General features: G+C 45.1%; 1 protein-coding gene and 1 long non-coding RNA gene across 5 annotated transcripts in view; one reads left to right on the top strand and one right to left on the bottom strand.

The window, feature by feature from the left end:
- Nucleotides 1-14,896, top strand: part of RNF130 (ring finger protein 130) — a 118,694-nt gene that overhangs the window by 65,226 nt on the left and 38,572 nt on the right. For all 4 annotated transcript variants that reach the window (XM_014538562.1, XM_014538561.1, XM_014538564.1 and 1 more), the window contains exons 4-5: nucleotides 4,822-4,893; nucleotides 10,410-10,492. In XM_014538562.1, the coding sequence (XP_014394048.1) occupies nucleotides 4,822-4,893; nucleotides 10,410-10,492 (155 nt within the window). The remainder of the gene's footprint in view (nucleotides 1-4,821; nucleotides 4,894-10,409; nucleotides 10,493-14,896) is intronic.
- LOC106725866 lies at nucleotides 1,158-11,627 on the bottom strand. The gene is made up of 3 exons (XR_001361871.1): nucleotides 11,473-11,627; nucleotides 6,792-6,794; nucleotides 1,158-1,180 (listed from the first exon to the last, which is right to left on the bottom strand). It is a non-coding gene; the product is annotated as an uncharacterized LOC106725866 (long non-coding RNA).

The following is a 14,896-nucleotide window of genomic DNA, read 5'->3' as shown; positions in this document are numbered from 1 at the left end:
CGCACACACACACACCCCGTGCACAAATTTCGTGCACCAGGCCACTTTATTTAGTTCAAAATAAAGTTGAACTGTAGAGATTTCAGAGCCAAGCTGTTGCAAGGGACGAAGTCATTTCTTAATAGTAAAGTGGTCAATTTAGTAAGAGGATATTGCACCTAAACATTTGCACAGTTGATAGCAGAGCTTTAAGATAATATACCAGTAAAGTGAAAACTGATAGAACTGCAGTGAAAAGTAAACTTGCAGTGATAGCCAGAGATTCCCATGCTCCCTCTCAATAACTGGAAGAATAAGTAGAAAGAAAGTCCATGAGTTTATAAAAGATTTGAATAACATAATCAATTAACTTGACCTGATTGACATTTGTAGAACACTCCATTTAACAAAAGCTAATGACAATGATATCCTAAAAACAGTCAATTCCCATTCATTGCTTATATAGAAATAAAATTGATTTTTGTATACTGATCTTGTATCTCTCGCCTTGCCAAACCCATATTAGTTCTAGCAGCTTTTTAAGAGACTTATTCAAATTTTCTACATAGACAGTAATATCATCTGTGTATGAATACAGTTTTACTTCTTCATTTCTAATAATGGTTCTTTTCTTTCTTCCTTGTTGTGTTGGTCAGAACCTCTAGTACAATGTAGAAATAAAAGTCAGAGCACAGATCTCTGTTCCTCATCTTCGGAAAGAGTGTTTAGTCTTCACCATAAGTATGATGACAGCTGTCAGTTCTCTTAGGTGCTCTCATCAGCATAAGGAAGCTACCTTTTATTCCTGTTTTGCTAAAAGCTTTAAAATCCAGAATTGATGTTTAATTTTGGCAAAATTTCCTCTCTTCATCTACAAAGATCATATGGTTCCCTTTATCTGTTTATATGCCAAATGACATCGATTAATTTTTTTTTAATTTATTTATTGTCTAAAGTTTTACATATGTCTCCTTTGATTAACTTTTTTAAAATATATTTTATTGATTTTTTACAGAGAGGAAGGGAGAGGAATAGAGAGTTAGAAACATCAGTGAGAGAGAAACATCAATCAGCTGCCTCCTGCACACCCCCCACTGGGGATGTGCCCGCAACCAAGGTACATGCCCTTGACCGGAATCGAACCTGGGACCCTTCAGTCTGTAGGCCGACGCTCCATCCACTGGGCCAAACCGGTCAGGGCCTTCGATTAACTTTTTAATGTTGAATCAGGCTTGCATTCCTGAGATAAACCCCACCCGGTCATGATGAATTACCGTTTTCATATATGTTAAATATAATTTGCTGAGGGGTTTTTTTGAATTTTTACATCTATGTTCAAGAGGGATTCTGGTCTGTAGCTTTCTGTCCTGGCATGCTTTTTTCTAGTTTTGGTATCAGGATGATGCTGGCTTCACAGAAGAAAATGGGAGGTATTCCTGCCTTTTCCATTTTCTAGAGTTTGTGTAGAGTTCCCCTCCCCCCTTAAATGTTTGTTAGAAATACCCAGAAACCATCTGCCTGGAGTTCTCTTTTGGGGGAAAAGTTTTAAACTACAAGTGCAATTTCCTTGAGTAATATGGGGCTATTTAATTTATCTGTTCATCTTGAGTAAGCTTTGGTCATTAGTGTCTTTCCTGAAATTTGTCCATTGAGTTGTTCATAATACTCCCTTTATGATCCTTACAATCAGCAGTGATATTATCTCTCTCTCTTTTTTTAAATCCTTACCCAAGGCTACTTTTCCCATTGATTTTTAGAGAGAGTAGAAGGAAAGGGAGAGAAAGAGATACATACACATCGATGTGAGAGAGACACATCGATTGGTTGTCTCCCCATTCGTCCCAATGGGGCAGGGATCAAACCCGAAACCCGGGTATGTGCCCTTGACCAGGAATCGAACCCATGACACTTTGGTGCAGGGGCCGAAGCTCTAACCACTGAGTCACATTGGCCAGGTCTCTCTTTTTTTATATTGCTGATTTATGCCTTCTCTCTTTTTCCCCTTATCAGTTTGGCCAGAGGCTTACCAACTTTATTGATTTTTCTCTAAGAACACCAGGTAGCTTCGTTGGTTAGAGCAGCGGTCGCCAACTGGTGATCCGCGGACCACTGGTGGTCCGTGAAGTCCGAAAGGTTGGCGACCGCTGGGTTAGAGTGTTGTCCTGATACAACAAGGTTGCAGGTTTGATTCTCGATCAGGGAACATATAAGAATCAACCAATGAATAGAACAGCAAATCAATGTTTCTCTCTCTCTCTCCCTCTCTCTCTCTCTCTCCAATAAATATCCTCACTCTTTGGGGGAAGTTGTTGTTTTTTTAATCTGGAAAATAGTACTCATGCCCCATCAACAGGTAAAAAGGTAAATTGCAGTATATCTGTATAGTGGGATACTGCATAGTAGGATACTGCATAGCATAAGAGAAAAATGAACTGTTGATACATGCGGCAACATGATTAATCTCAAGATAGTTATACTGAGTAAAAGAAACCATACACAAAGTAGTACATTCCATCTATGTAAATAAATGTAAATATCATCCCCTTTATGTAAAACTCATGAAAATGCAGGTATAGTAGCAGAAAATAAGTCAGAAATATCGATGTGAGAGAAACACATTGATTGGTTGCCTCCTGCACAAGCCCCGAACAGGGCCTGGGAGGAGCCTGCAACCTAGGTACCAGTTCTTGATTGGAATTGAACCCAGGACCCTTTGGTGTGCAGGCCGACACTCTATTCACTGAGCCAAACCAGCTAGAGCTAGATACACTATCTTGATCATAGTGACAGTTTTTTGGATCATGTAAAAACGTCACATTGTACACAATATATGCAGTTTATTACAAGTCAGTTATACCTCCATGAGGCTGATATTTATCTACATATATATTTATGCTGGAGGCCCGGCGCATAAAATTTGTGCACGGGGTACAGTCCCTAGGCCTGGCCTGAGATCAGGGCCATCTTCCCCAGCTGCCGGCTCTGCCCCCCACTGCCACCCACCCCCGGTTCCCTGCTCACCATCAGGCAGTTGGAGCCTGCTGGTCGGGGGAGGGACCAAGAGGTTGGCCATTCCCGCCCGCTCGCCAGCCCCGGCGATCAGGGCCTGCGGGATGGGGGCAGCTCCTGTGTTGATCATCTGCCCCCTGGTGGTCAGTGCACATCATAGCGACTGGTCGTTCTGCCATTAGGTCAATTTGCATATTACGCTTTTATTATATAGGATATAAAACATCTGGAGGCTCTCTCTCTCTATATACATTTATATATACATTTATATTTTTTATATACATATATTATGGAGGGGACTCCTATATATTAAAAGAGACTTACTTGAGAGGCATAGCAACCAAATGCAGTGTTTGGACTTCATATCCTGATTCAAACAAGCTAACTATAAAAAGACATTCTGGAGACAACTAGGAAAATTATAGTATAGTCTGAGTATTTGTTGAGGTTGATTGATTATTGTTAATTTTGTTAGATAAGACAGTGACACCAAATGAAAGCCCATTGTTAAATATAGTGAAGGCTTTATACGTGAAATTATACAAGCTTGTGATGTGCTTTGAAAACCTCTCATACAATAAAGAGGGAGAATAGCTGAAAAATATAGATAAAATAATGATCATTGAAGCTGGTTTGTGGGTGCAAAGAAGTTCATTAAATTATTTTCTTTGCATATTTTTAATTACCCCTAATTTTTTTATGTTTTTATGACTTTGTTTATCCTCAGGACAGAACCCAAGGTGTTCCTCCTCTGATCCCCACAGTGTAGAATCTGGCTATGGGTCAAGTGACCATTTGTCCCCAGGTGCCCGTTTGCACCGATTGTCCCGGGTAATTATTAGTAGGGCCTCTGGCTCCCAAGCATTCTAATCTGAACAGTGAAGTGGTGCTCAGCCTGGTTGTGTTGACCTGTAACTCCCTTCACGTGCCCGCACGTCACACTGTCTGTCTTCACTAGGTTCTTCTTTGTCGGAATCGCCCTGGTGACCCTTACGCTTTTCCTTATCTGACTCCTTCCTGCCCGTTTTCCCAGCCTGACCTCAGGCGGCATTTCCTCAGCGCCTCCCCTGCACGGCTCCTCGGCCCTCTCCCCTCGGGCCTGCCTCAGCGTGGCGCTGCCATGCTCCGGGGGCACGCGCTATTGTACTGGGCTGGCCCCAATTCCGTTTGCTTTGCGAGATCAGAGGTCCACTGTCTTTTCATCTTTGGGTTCTCCGTATCTGGCAGTGCTAGCTCTCAATGCCTGGCAAAATGTTGCATCAGTCCAGCCTTAGAGATTCTCTGACTTAACCCTCTCGGATAAATGAAAATGACTCAACCCTGGAAAGGTAAATAGACCTTCCTCAGATGACAGAGCACGGAGTGACAGAGGCAGAGGTAGGATTCATGACCACGTCCTTCTCCCACCCGGGTAATGTGATGAGCTATTTCAAGGAGCATTGGAGGTTTCCTTTCACCAAGACGGAGCTTAAACATCTAACAGTGGGCGTCCATGGAGCAGAATGAAAAAACTATTGGGAGCTCTGACATGTACAACAAGTAGATTTTGATAATGCTGGAATATTCCCAATGCTTATTGAATACAAAACGCAGTAGTGATTATGCCATCTGGCCCTTTAGCTATATTCCCTTTTTAATTATTCAACCAGAATACTGAATCTATAGGAAAACTGCCAGTTTCTCTAACTTTTAATTCTCTTTTAGAGCCCTCTCATATGCTGTGACATGGAGAGTGATGTAGATAGGGACTTTATACATTTAATTATTTTAAAGTAAAGAACATTATTCAGAGCTCTTGCACTTAATGTCTACTTTTCTTTGCAATGTCCATAGCGTCGTCTTGGAGATGCAGCCAAGAAAGCCATCAGCAAATTGACAACCAGAACAGTGAAGAAGGGTGATAAGGTACAGTAATGAAGTAACTTTAACACTATTAAAACAATGTAGATTTGCTTTTGATTTAGTGGGAGAGAATATATCAATTGTGTCTCATTTGTTAGAATATACCAGGGGTGGGCAAACTTTTTGACTCGAGGGCCACAATGGGTTCTTAAACTGGACCGGAGGGCCGGAACAAAAGCATGGATGGAGTTTTTGTGTGAACTAATATAAATTCAAAGTAAACATCATTACATAAAAGGGTACGGTCTTTTTTTTTTTTAGTTTTATTCATTTCAAACGGGCCGGATCCGGCCCGCGGGCCGTAGTTTGCCCACGGCTGGTCTATACTCTAAGGCTTTATTTTAAACTAGCTTCTCTTTGAAATCTTAATATTTTTTTTTATTGATTTCAGAGAAGAAGGGAGAGAGAGATAGAAACATCAATGATGAGAATCATTGATAGGCTGCTTCCTGCACGCCCCACACGGGATCAAGCCCGCAACCTGGGCATGTGCCTTCATCAGGAACCGAACTGTGACCTCCTGGTTCATAGGTCGACATTGAACCAACTGCTGAGCCACACCGGCCGGGCTGAAATCTTATTCTCATTATGCCTGCCATTTGGAGACCCTCGTGTAGTTCTCTACCTTTCCTGGACTGTAAATGCGCTTGCTATTAATAGCTTACCGATGACTTACAGTTACCTTACTTAGGATATTCAACAACATTTTCTTCTGCAACACCTAGCATCCTTTGGGGAAGAACTCTGATGGAGCTGTTTATGCACCAAGTAGCCAGGAACATGTGTTGTCTTGCTCTACTTTCTTTTTTTCTTTTCTTTTTTATTGAATTTATTGGGATGGCACTAGTTAACAAAATTATACAGGTTTCAGGTGCACAATTCTGTAATACATCATCTGTACACTGTATTGGGTGTTCACCACTCCAAATCAAGTCTCTGTCCATCACAGTTTATCACCCTATACCCTCCTCTATCACCCCCAACACTGCCCCCACCCCTGGCAATCACCTCTCTGTTGTCTGTGTCCATACGTGTTTCTTTTTTCTATTTTACTCAATCCCTTCACCCACCCACAAGCTGTCAGCCTGCTCTCTACTATGAGAATGTCTATTGTAGTTCATTTTGTTCGTTAGATTCCACATATGAGTGAAATCATATGGTACTTGTCTTTCTTTGACCGACTTATTTCACTTAGCATAATGCTCTCCGTGTCCATCTATTCTGTTGCAAAGGGTAAGATTTCCTTCTTTTTTTACAGCCAAGTTGTATTCCATTGTGTAAACATACCACAGCTTTTATTTTCTTAGTCTTTTGTATTTCTTTGGTGTCAGTTGTTTCTTCCCTTTCATTTCTGATTTTAATTATTTGAGTCCTCTTTTTTTCTTGATGAGTCTGGTTAAAGGTTTGTCAACCTTGTTTATTTTTTCAAAGAACTAACTCTTTGTTTCATTGATCTTTTGTATTTTTTTAAATGTATTTTTATTGATTTCAGAGAGGAAGGGAGAGAGAGAGAAAGGTAGAAACATCAATGATGAGAGAGAATCATTGACTGCCTCTTGCACGCCCCCCACTGGGGATCAAACCGGTGACTTCTTGGTTTCTGGGTCAAGGCTCAACCACTGAGCCACATTGGCCAGGCTGAATTTTTTTTTAGAGTCTATTTTGTTTATTTCTGCTCTGATCTTTACTATTTCCTTTCTTCTACTGACTTTGAGCTTTATTTCTTGTTCTTTTTCAAGTTTCTTTAAGTGTAAAGTTAGATTGTTTAGTTGAGCTTTTTCTTGTTTCTCTTTTTTTTAATATATGTTTTTATTGATTTGAGAGCAAGAGGAAGGGAGAGGGAAAGAGAGAAACATCTATTGGCTGCCTTCTGCACAACCCCTCCTGGGCAATGAGACCACAACCTGGCCGTGTGCTCTGACCAGGAATCGAACTGGAGTTCTCTCAGTACACGGGATGATACTCAACCAATTAAGCCACACCAGCCAGGGCACGATTGTTCTTGTTTCTTGAGATAGGTCAGTAATGCTACCAATTTCCCCCTTAGGACTGCTTTCCCTGTGTCCACAGATTTTGGGTTGTCGTGTTCTCATTTTTATTTGTTTCAGGGTTATCTTTTGATTTCTTCCTTGATCTCACTGTTAACCCAATCATGTCTTTGTATGTTTTTCAGGTTTTTTTGTGATTGATTTCTACTTTCATACCATTATGGTCAGAAAAGATGCTTGTATCCTAGTATGTGGTCTATCCTAGAAAATGTTCCATGTTCCCTTGAAACGAATGTATATTCTGCTGCTTTGGGGTGAAATGCTCTGGAAATATCAATTAAATCCATCTGATCTAGTGTGTCATCTAAGGCCACTATTTCCTTGTGGATTTTCCGTCCAGGAGACTTATCCATTGATGTCAGTGGGTATTGAAATCCCCTGCATTACTGTTGATCTCTCTCTTTATGTCCATCATGATTTGCCTTATATATTTAGGTGCTCCTATATTTTGGTGCATAAATGTTTATGGGGATTATATCCTCTTGTTGGATTGCTTCCTTTATCATTATACTAGAGGCCCACTGCGCGAAATCGAGCAAGACCCAGACCCGGCGCACCGTGGGACCCAGTGTCAAGTCCCCACCCACCCATGCGCGCCTCACTGCGCACGCAGACCCGCCCACCTTGAAGACAGTTGTGAACGGAGATAAGAATAGTTTCCTGCCCTAACCGTTCCTTCTCAGGAGCACTTAAATTGACCTCCGTTAGAAGATGAGAATTGAACAGAGCAACACTTCCTTGTTCCCATGAAGAAAATATGACCTTCAGCAGGTGCCTTTGGCGTTTGGTCGTTACGGTGTGATGGTGCCATGGCCACGGGGGTTTTATAACAGAGATAGTGACCTTCTTTGTATCTTACTATAGCTTTTGTTTTAAAGTCTGTTTTGTCAGATATAAGTATTGATACTCCAGCTTTTTTTGCCTTTGCCATTTGCATGAAATATCTTTTTCCATCCCTTTACTTTCAGTCTGTGTGTATCTGTTGTTCTGAGGTGGGTCTCTTACAGACAGCATATATCTAGGTCTTGTTTTCTTATCCATTTAGCTTCCCTATGTTTTTTTTTTGTTGTTGTTTGTTTGGAGCATTTAAGCCATTTACATTTAAAGTGATTGTTGATAAGTACATATTTATTGCCATTTTATTTTTCTTTTAGTCTTCTGGTTTTTCTTCTTTTTAATGCGGGCCCTTTAACATTTCTTGTAATACTTGTTTGGTGGTAATAAACTCCTTTAGCTTTTTCTTTTCTGAGAAGTTTCTTATTCTTTCTCCTTCAATTTTAAATGATAGCCTTGCTGGGTAAAGCAGTCTTAGTTGTAGGTCCTTGCTTTTCATCACTTTGATGTTTCCTGCCAATCCTTTCTGGCCTGAAATGTTTCTGTAGAGATCAACTAACTCTCTTTCTCTTGCAGATTTTTTGCTGTGCTTTCTCAGACTTCGCCAGGTCTCCTTTGTGTTTTATTTCTTTAACATTAAATGGAAACCTAGAGGTCCAGATTTCAGGGGAGTCTCGGTTAACAGCCCTGCTTCTGCTCCGTGAGGACAGAACAGCAACTTAAACTTAGACCCTGATGCCGTACAGTCACTGTTATCTAGAATGAAAAAAATTGCATCTCCGGAAGCATAGAGCCCAATCACCTTCTGCTCCACACCCACGCTCATGTTTCAGCGAAGAGCTCTGGAAGGATCATTCAGCTATTGTCCAACCTCGGTTTTACCACTGCGTTGCCTGGACTCCCTTTTATTCCTCTTGCCTTCACACCACCACATTTGATTTTTCATGACGCAGCTCCTGAAGGTGGAGACATTGTCAGTAAACTTTACTGTACACTCGGGAAAGAAAAGAGTAAAGCCACTTGCAGAAAATGTAAGCAGCATAACAGCTGGGAAACCTAGAGGTCCAGATTTCAGGGGAGTCTCGGTTAACAGCCCTGCTTCTGCTCCGTGAGGACAGAACAGCAACTTAAACTTAGACCCTGATGCCGTACAGTCACTGTTATCTAGAATGAAAAAAATTGCATCTCCGGAAGCATAGAGCCCAATCACCTTCTGCCCCACACCCACGCTCATGTTTCAGCGAAGAGTTCTGGAAGGATCATTCAGCTGTTGTCCAACCTCGGTTTTACCACTGCATTGCCTGGACTCCCTTTTATTCCTATTGCCTTCACACCACCACATTTGATTTTTCATGACACAGCTCCTGAAGGTGGAGACATGTCAGTAAACTTTACTGTACACTCGGGAAAGAAAAGAGTAAAGCCACTTGCAGAAAATGTAAGCAGCATGATAACAGCTGCACTGTAACCTGGGCGCTCTCGTGGCCTGGTCTTCAGCTGCCACATTAATTTCATCCTGCCTTGCTTCTCAGGGTAGCACAGAGCACTCCTTCCTCGTTAGAACCAACACCTCTTCTCAGTGTATGTCTTCTAGACCTGCCACGAGTTCACCCCTGAGTTCCAGTCCGCGTGGCGGTGACACAACAAACAGTGTCACCTTTCCTGGCTTAGGTTCTTGGAAATGCTCTGTTTAATGACAAATCAGGGAAACCCGTCCCCAAACCAGAGCAGGAAGGACATCGTTGTTCTGGATGAACCAATACCTGGCTGAGTCTGCCTGAGTCTGGATAAAGACCCAGTATCAAGTGGAGCCTGAGTTTTCTACCCCAAGTCTGCGACCAACCTTGGGGCGGGCTTCTGGAGAGCCAGCTTCTGGGGCTCGTCGTCTTCTCTGCCTGCACTTAGCCACAGGCGACTCCTGGTGTGCGGTGGCACCTCCTAGACCAGAATAGGATGCAGCGGGACTGGGGAAGAAGACAGGAAAATGGCCAGGGTGACAGCTCATTTGAATCTTTAAAAAAATTAGAATTCGCCCTGACCAGTTTGGCTCAGTGGATAGAGCATCGGCCTGCGGACTGAAAGGTCCCAGGTTCGATTCCGGTCAAGGGCATGTACCTTGGTTGTGAGCACATCCCCAGTAGGGGGCGTGCAGGAGGCAACTGATCGATGTTTCTCTCTTATCGATGTTTCTAACTCTCTATCCCTCTCCCTTCCTCTCTGTAAGAAATCAATAAAATATATTTTTTTTTAAAAATTAGAATTCGGGGGGCGAAGGGGGGATAGAAGAGGGCCTGGAGGGGTAAACAGTGAGGGACAGAGACTTGACGGGGTGGTGAACACAATACAGTGCACAGATGATGTGTTGTAGGGGAAATTGGAATTCCGACTTCTAAGATATTACACAGACAGAATTAGTATGAATTGTTACAACATAGTATAAAGACAAAGTAGGTTGGTGTAGATATAATTTGGGTTGATATAGTTAAGCAAATAGAAACATTGAATTGTTTTTATAACCTTTCACTTTATAATCACTCATTTCCTAGAGTTGCCACAGGAAGGTTCTTGTCTGAATTGTTTCTCCTGGTTTATACATTTTTCGCTGTGTGACTTTGGTTCCTATGCTTTGCGTTTCAGGAAACAGACCCAGACTTCGATCACTGTGCCGTCTGCATAGAGAGCTATAAGCAGAATGACGTTGTCCGGGTTCTCCCCTGCAAGTATGTCAGCCTCCTCGGTTTAACAAAACACTGGTGGTGACGTGTATGTCTCCCTCAGAGTGGGGATGCCGGCTGCTTTCCGCGCCGCCTGAGCCGGGCTTTCCTGCAGGCCGAGGCCGCTGCACCTGCACGGAGTGGGACCTGCAGTCAGTGGCGAGCTGTGCTGCCAGCCAGAGCTGATTGCACAAGGTTTCTCTGGTTATGAGAAACACAAGGGCACGACCTCTGGCCACTTTTGTAGTCTAAAAAGCACGAAGGTCAAAAATATTTAATTCTGTGAATTCTGTGGGTTTCAAAACTAGCCACCATTCCTCTCCTTGAATCATTGCACGTCCCTAGTCCCTCTGATAATGCCTCAGCAGTGGGCGGGGTGCCAGAGCCTAGGGACCTCGGTTGTCCTTTTCTGAACCTGGTCATGCAGAGGGGGCTGGATGGGCGCTGCATGCCGTCTCCGGGTCAGGTGCTCTGCTCTGTGCAGTTCACGTTTCCAGTCTCCTGTAAGGGGTCAGTGTTTTCTCCCCATGGAGGGTGGTGAAGACAACAGTACCTGCCAATGCCATGCTATTCAGAAAAGGCTGAGCTGCCCAGCCAGTGTGGCTCAGTGGTTGAGCGTTGACCTGTGAACCAGGAGGTCAGGGTTTAATTCTTGGTCAGGGCACATGCCCGGGTTGCAGGCTCAATCCCCGGTAAGGGGACATGCAGAAGACAGCTGATCAATGATTCTCTTTCATAATTGATGTTCCTATCTCTCTCTCCCTCTCCCTTCCTTTTGAAATTAATAAAAATACATTTTTTTAAAAAGAAGGAATAGCAGAGCAGCTACGGAGGTCTCCTCAATGCTGGGCCCTGGCACAGGGCAGACCTGCCTCAGAAGGAGGCGTGCACCTGCACTTCGGCGCCTAACGGGAGCACGTTCTCTGTTAGCGTGTCAGTCCCTGCATGGTGCTCCCCATGCCTGGGAATGTGAAACATGAAGATACACTGTCCAACTATTGATTGGAAGAATAGGGAAGTACCTATTGAGAAGCCTAAAATCAAAGATTTTTTTCTCTTCCTTCTCCCTTGCTTTATAACACATCCCCACAACCCCGCGCCTCTAATGCCAGATGGGAATGAATAAAATAATTAACGGGTTGTCTCCTCTCTCCCTCTCCCTTGCTTTTGAAATCAATAAAAATATATTTTTTTAAAAAGAAGGAATGGCAGAGCAGCTACGGAGGTCTGCTCAATGCTGGGCCCCTGGCACAGGGCAGACCTGTCTCAGAAGGAGGCGTGCACCTGCACTTCGGCGCCTAACGGGAGCACATTCTCTGTTAGCGTGTCAGTCCCTGCATGGTGCTCCCCATGCCTGGGAATGTGAAACATGAAGATACACTGTCCAACTATTGATTGGAAGAATAGGGAAGTACCTATTGAGAAGCCTAAAATCAAAAATTTTTTTCTCTTCCTTCTCCCTTGCTTTATAACACATCCCCTCAACCCCACGCCACTAATAACGCCAGATGGGAATGAATAAAATAATTAACAGGGCTTGTCTCCATGAACTACTGGTATTATTTTACTTATTCACAAAGTGGTCTATTTTGAGCCTAGAAATATCTGTTTTAAAAGATCGTGGAACTTAAGAATACCTACTTTACATATGAAGATAAATCTATAAAATTAAATGTGAGCTGTCCTATGGAAATTAAGTTATGCATTTCCAGTGTTCTGTTCTGTGTAGTCACTTACAGCCTGAAGCATGGGGTGAGAGCAAACGCCAATCAGGAAAAGGCCGCAGGATGCGTGGTAAAGCATGGTCAGCTGTTCCCTGCTTTATTTATTTATTTATTTATTTTGGTTAATCCTCCCTCAAAGATATTTTTTCCATTGATTTTTAGAGAGAGTAAAAGGGAAGGGAGGAGAGGGGAGAGAGAGGAACATCAATGTGAGAGAGAGAGAGGCATCAATTGATTGCCTCCTGCATGTGCCCCAGCCCGGGCTGGGGGTTGAACCTGCAACTGAGCTTGACCGGGAATCAAACCCACAACCCTCCGGGTGCGCAGGCCAACGCCCTAACCACTGAACCACCGGCCAGGGCCGTGCTCTGTTTTTGGTATCAGAATTTTGGCAAACTTGACAGCATTTCTTTACACCCATAGGTAGGGCACCGCTCACTTCTGCGCTGCCCTTTCTGCTTTGGAGCAGGTTGTTTGTTACACTTACATCTTCAGTCGTAGCTTTCTCCAAGCTACACTGCACACCCTGCTCAGCAAAACATGTCACCTCACTGAGATGGTAACAGTGCACGGCTCTGGGTTTAATAAAAATCAACCGCATTGAGAACATGCTGTGGGACCCAGGGTGACAGCCGGCCTGGAGCTGGGTTTCTGGGGGGGGGGGGGGGGGGGGGGGGGGGGGGTGTTGTGAGCCCTGCAGGGTATTTAGCAGGATCCCTGGCTCCAGCCCGTAGATGCCAGGAGCACTCCCCCACACACACACACCCCACACCCCCGCACATAACTGTAACCATTGTGGGTGTCTCCAGTGGAGATTGGCCTAGAGCATGGCTGCACACGTACTCATTTTTACTACAGTCTTCTCCGGCCTCCTCTTCATAGATCCCTCTCGCGCACCTTCACATGAACTCTGGTGCCGCTGCTCACTGTGCCCCTCTGCCTGGGCACCCTGCCCTTCCTCTCGGGTCTCCGGTCTCTGGCACCGAGTAGAGGTGTGACTCTGCTGCTGCTGCTGCTTTTCGCTCTTGCTGCCAGGCAGTTCTGGTTCCTCTTGCCTCCGGGTGCCGCAGAGCCCGTTCCCTGGTCGGCTCTCGCTGGTCCTCGCAGAGCGCTTCAGCTGTATTTGTTCTCCTTAAACACCTGCACTCACTCCTTTATTCCTCACTGTCGGCAGATACCCTCACCATCAACCTCAGAGAGAAAACAGTGGCTAATAGTTGAAACTGCTTCCTGACCCGGCCACCACAGCACCTGCCCCACAGCACCTGCCGCCACAGCACCTGCCCCACAGCACCTGCCTCCACAGCACCTGCACAGCTCCCCCGTCCTGTCTTCTGATGGCCTCTGTGCCCCCCGCCCTCCCCGGGGGCTGCTCTGACCGCTCCCTGTCTGCTCATCAGCTTTCCGGCCCTTCCTGCTACAGTCCTCATAGCTCTCACACCCACCTCCAGACACCCCTGCAGGCTCTGCACTCGCCGTCCGCTCTTTGCCCGGAAGGGGAGAAGGAAAGCCCAGTGCTTTTGTGTCTGCCTGCCTGTCTGTCTGTCTGCCTGTCTGTCTGTCCCCAGGGTTAACAAGCCTGTGTGGAGCCTGAACTGACTCTCCACGCTAGAGAGCACGCTTCTGGGTTGCTGGCTTGTGCATGGCCTTTGCTTCCCACCTTCTGCCACGTTACTGTTCTGTGGACACGGAGGTTGGTGTTGCTTTGGGACCTCCTGCTGGTGTCAGTTGATTGCAGCTGATCATCCTTTGGATGTTAGCCAACTTGCCTTAGAAGCTGAAAAAGTCGCCTTAGACCTTTTATTTAAAGGTCAGCCACATTTTTCGTAAGATAAAAATACTCTCCACAAGCAGAGTGCTGCCCTGGGGGTGAACATAGGCCTGAGATGCCACTTTAAGAGCTAAAATGGGTCAGGCCTCTGGCTGCTGGCCCTGTGCTGCCCCGCCTCAGAGGGAGGCCTCTTTACCACAGTGTCTGCTGCCAGTCCCAGCGGGGCAAGTGCTTGTCTCTGACCTTGAGTAATCCTGGATCCTTTTATATTTGCCAGGTTCTTGCACGGCACCGAGAGGCTGCAGAGCTGTGAAAGCAAGTCGCCTTCCCTGTAGACTCCTCACCCCAGCGTTGCGCTCACTCTAGTCAGCAGCGGGGGAGTAGGAAAGGGGGGCTCTATCCCAGGACTGTGGGTGTCGTTCCCTTCATGTGCCATGCGTTTCGCATTCTGTACCCCAAAGCATCCGTCCGGGAGTAAAGGACTGTGCTGAAGTCTGACCTGCTTGTCCTTTCCCATGTCCCTGTGCTGAACACACCCGCTTCCCAGCCCAGGACGCCACTCCGCCCCGAACATGGAGGGCCCTTCTCTGCTTTTGTGTGTGTTTTTATTGTTTTATTCTTTTATCGAGTCTTTGGTAACCGTGGGAAGGGGCTTCTTTGCAAGGTCAGACTGGCCCCAGGTGTCCCCCCCTGAGGTGTCTGGATGCTTGTGGCCACCCGCAAGCTGGCCAGGGTCACTCCGGTGCCAGGCACGCTCAGGCGCTCCGCCCATTGATTGTGATACCGTGTGAAATGTTTCTGTTATTTTCCCTGAATGTGTGTTTAGTAACACCTTCCATTTGCACGTCCTTGATGCTGCTCTAAGTATGCCATGTGTACAGTGTTTCACTTACTGCTTCCAACAGCCCCCCTACT

Source organism: Myotis brandtii, unplaced genomic scaffold (assembly GCF_000412655.1).
Source record: "Myotis brandtii unplaced genomic scaffold, ASM41265v1 scaffold193, whole genome shotgun sequence".
Classification (NCBI taxonomy): Eukaryota; Metazoa; Chordata; class Mammalia; order Chiroptera; family Vespertilionidae; genus Myotis; species Myotis brandtii.
This window is presented reverse-complemented; position numbering and strand designations above follow the sequence as displayed.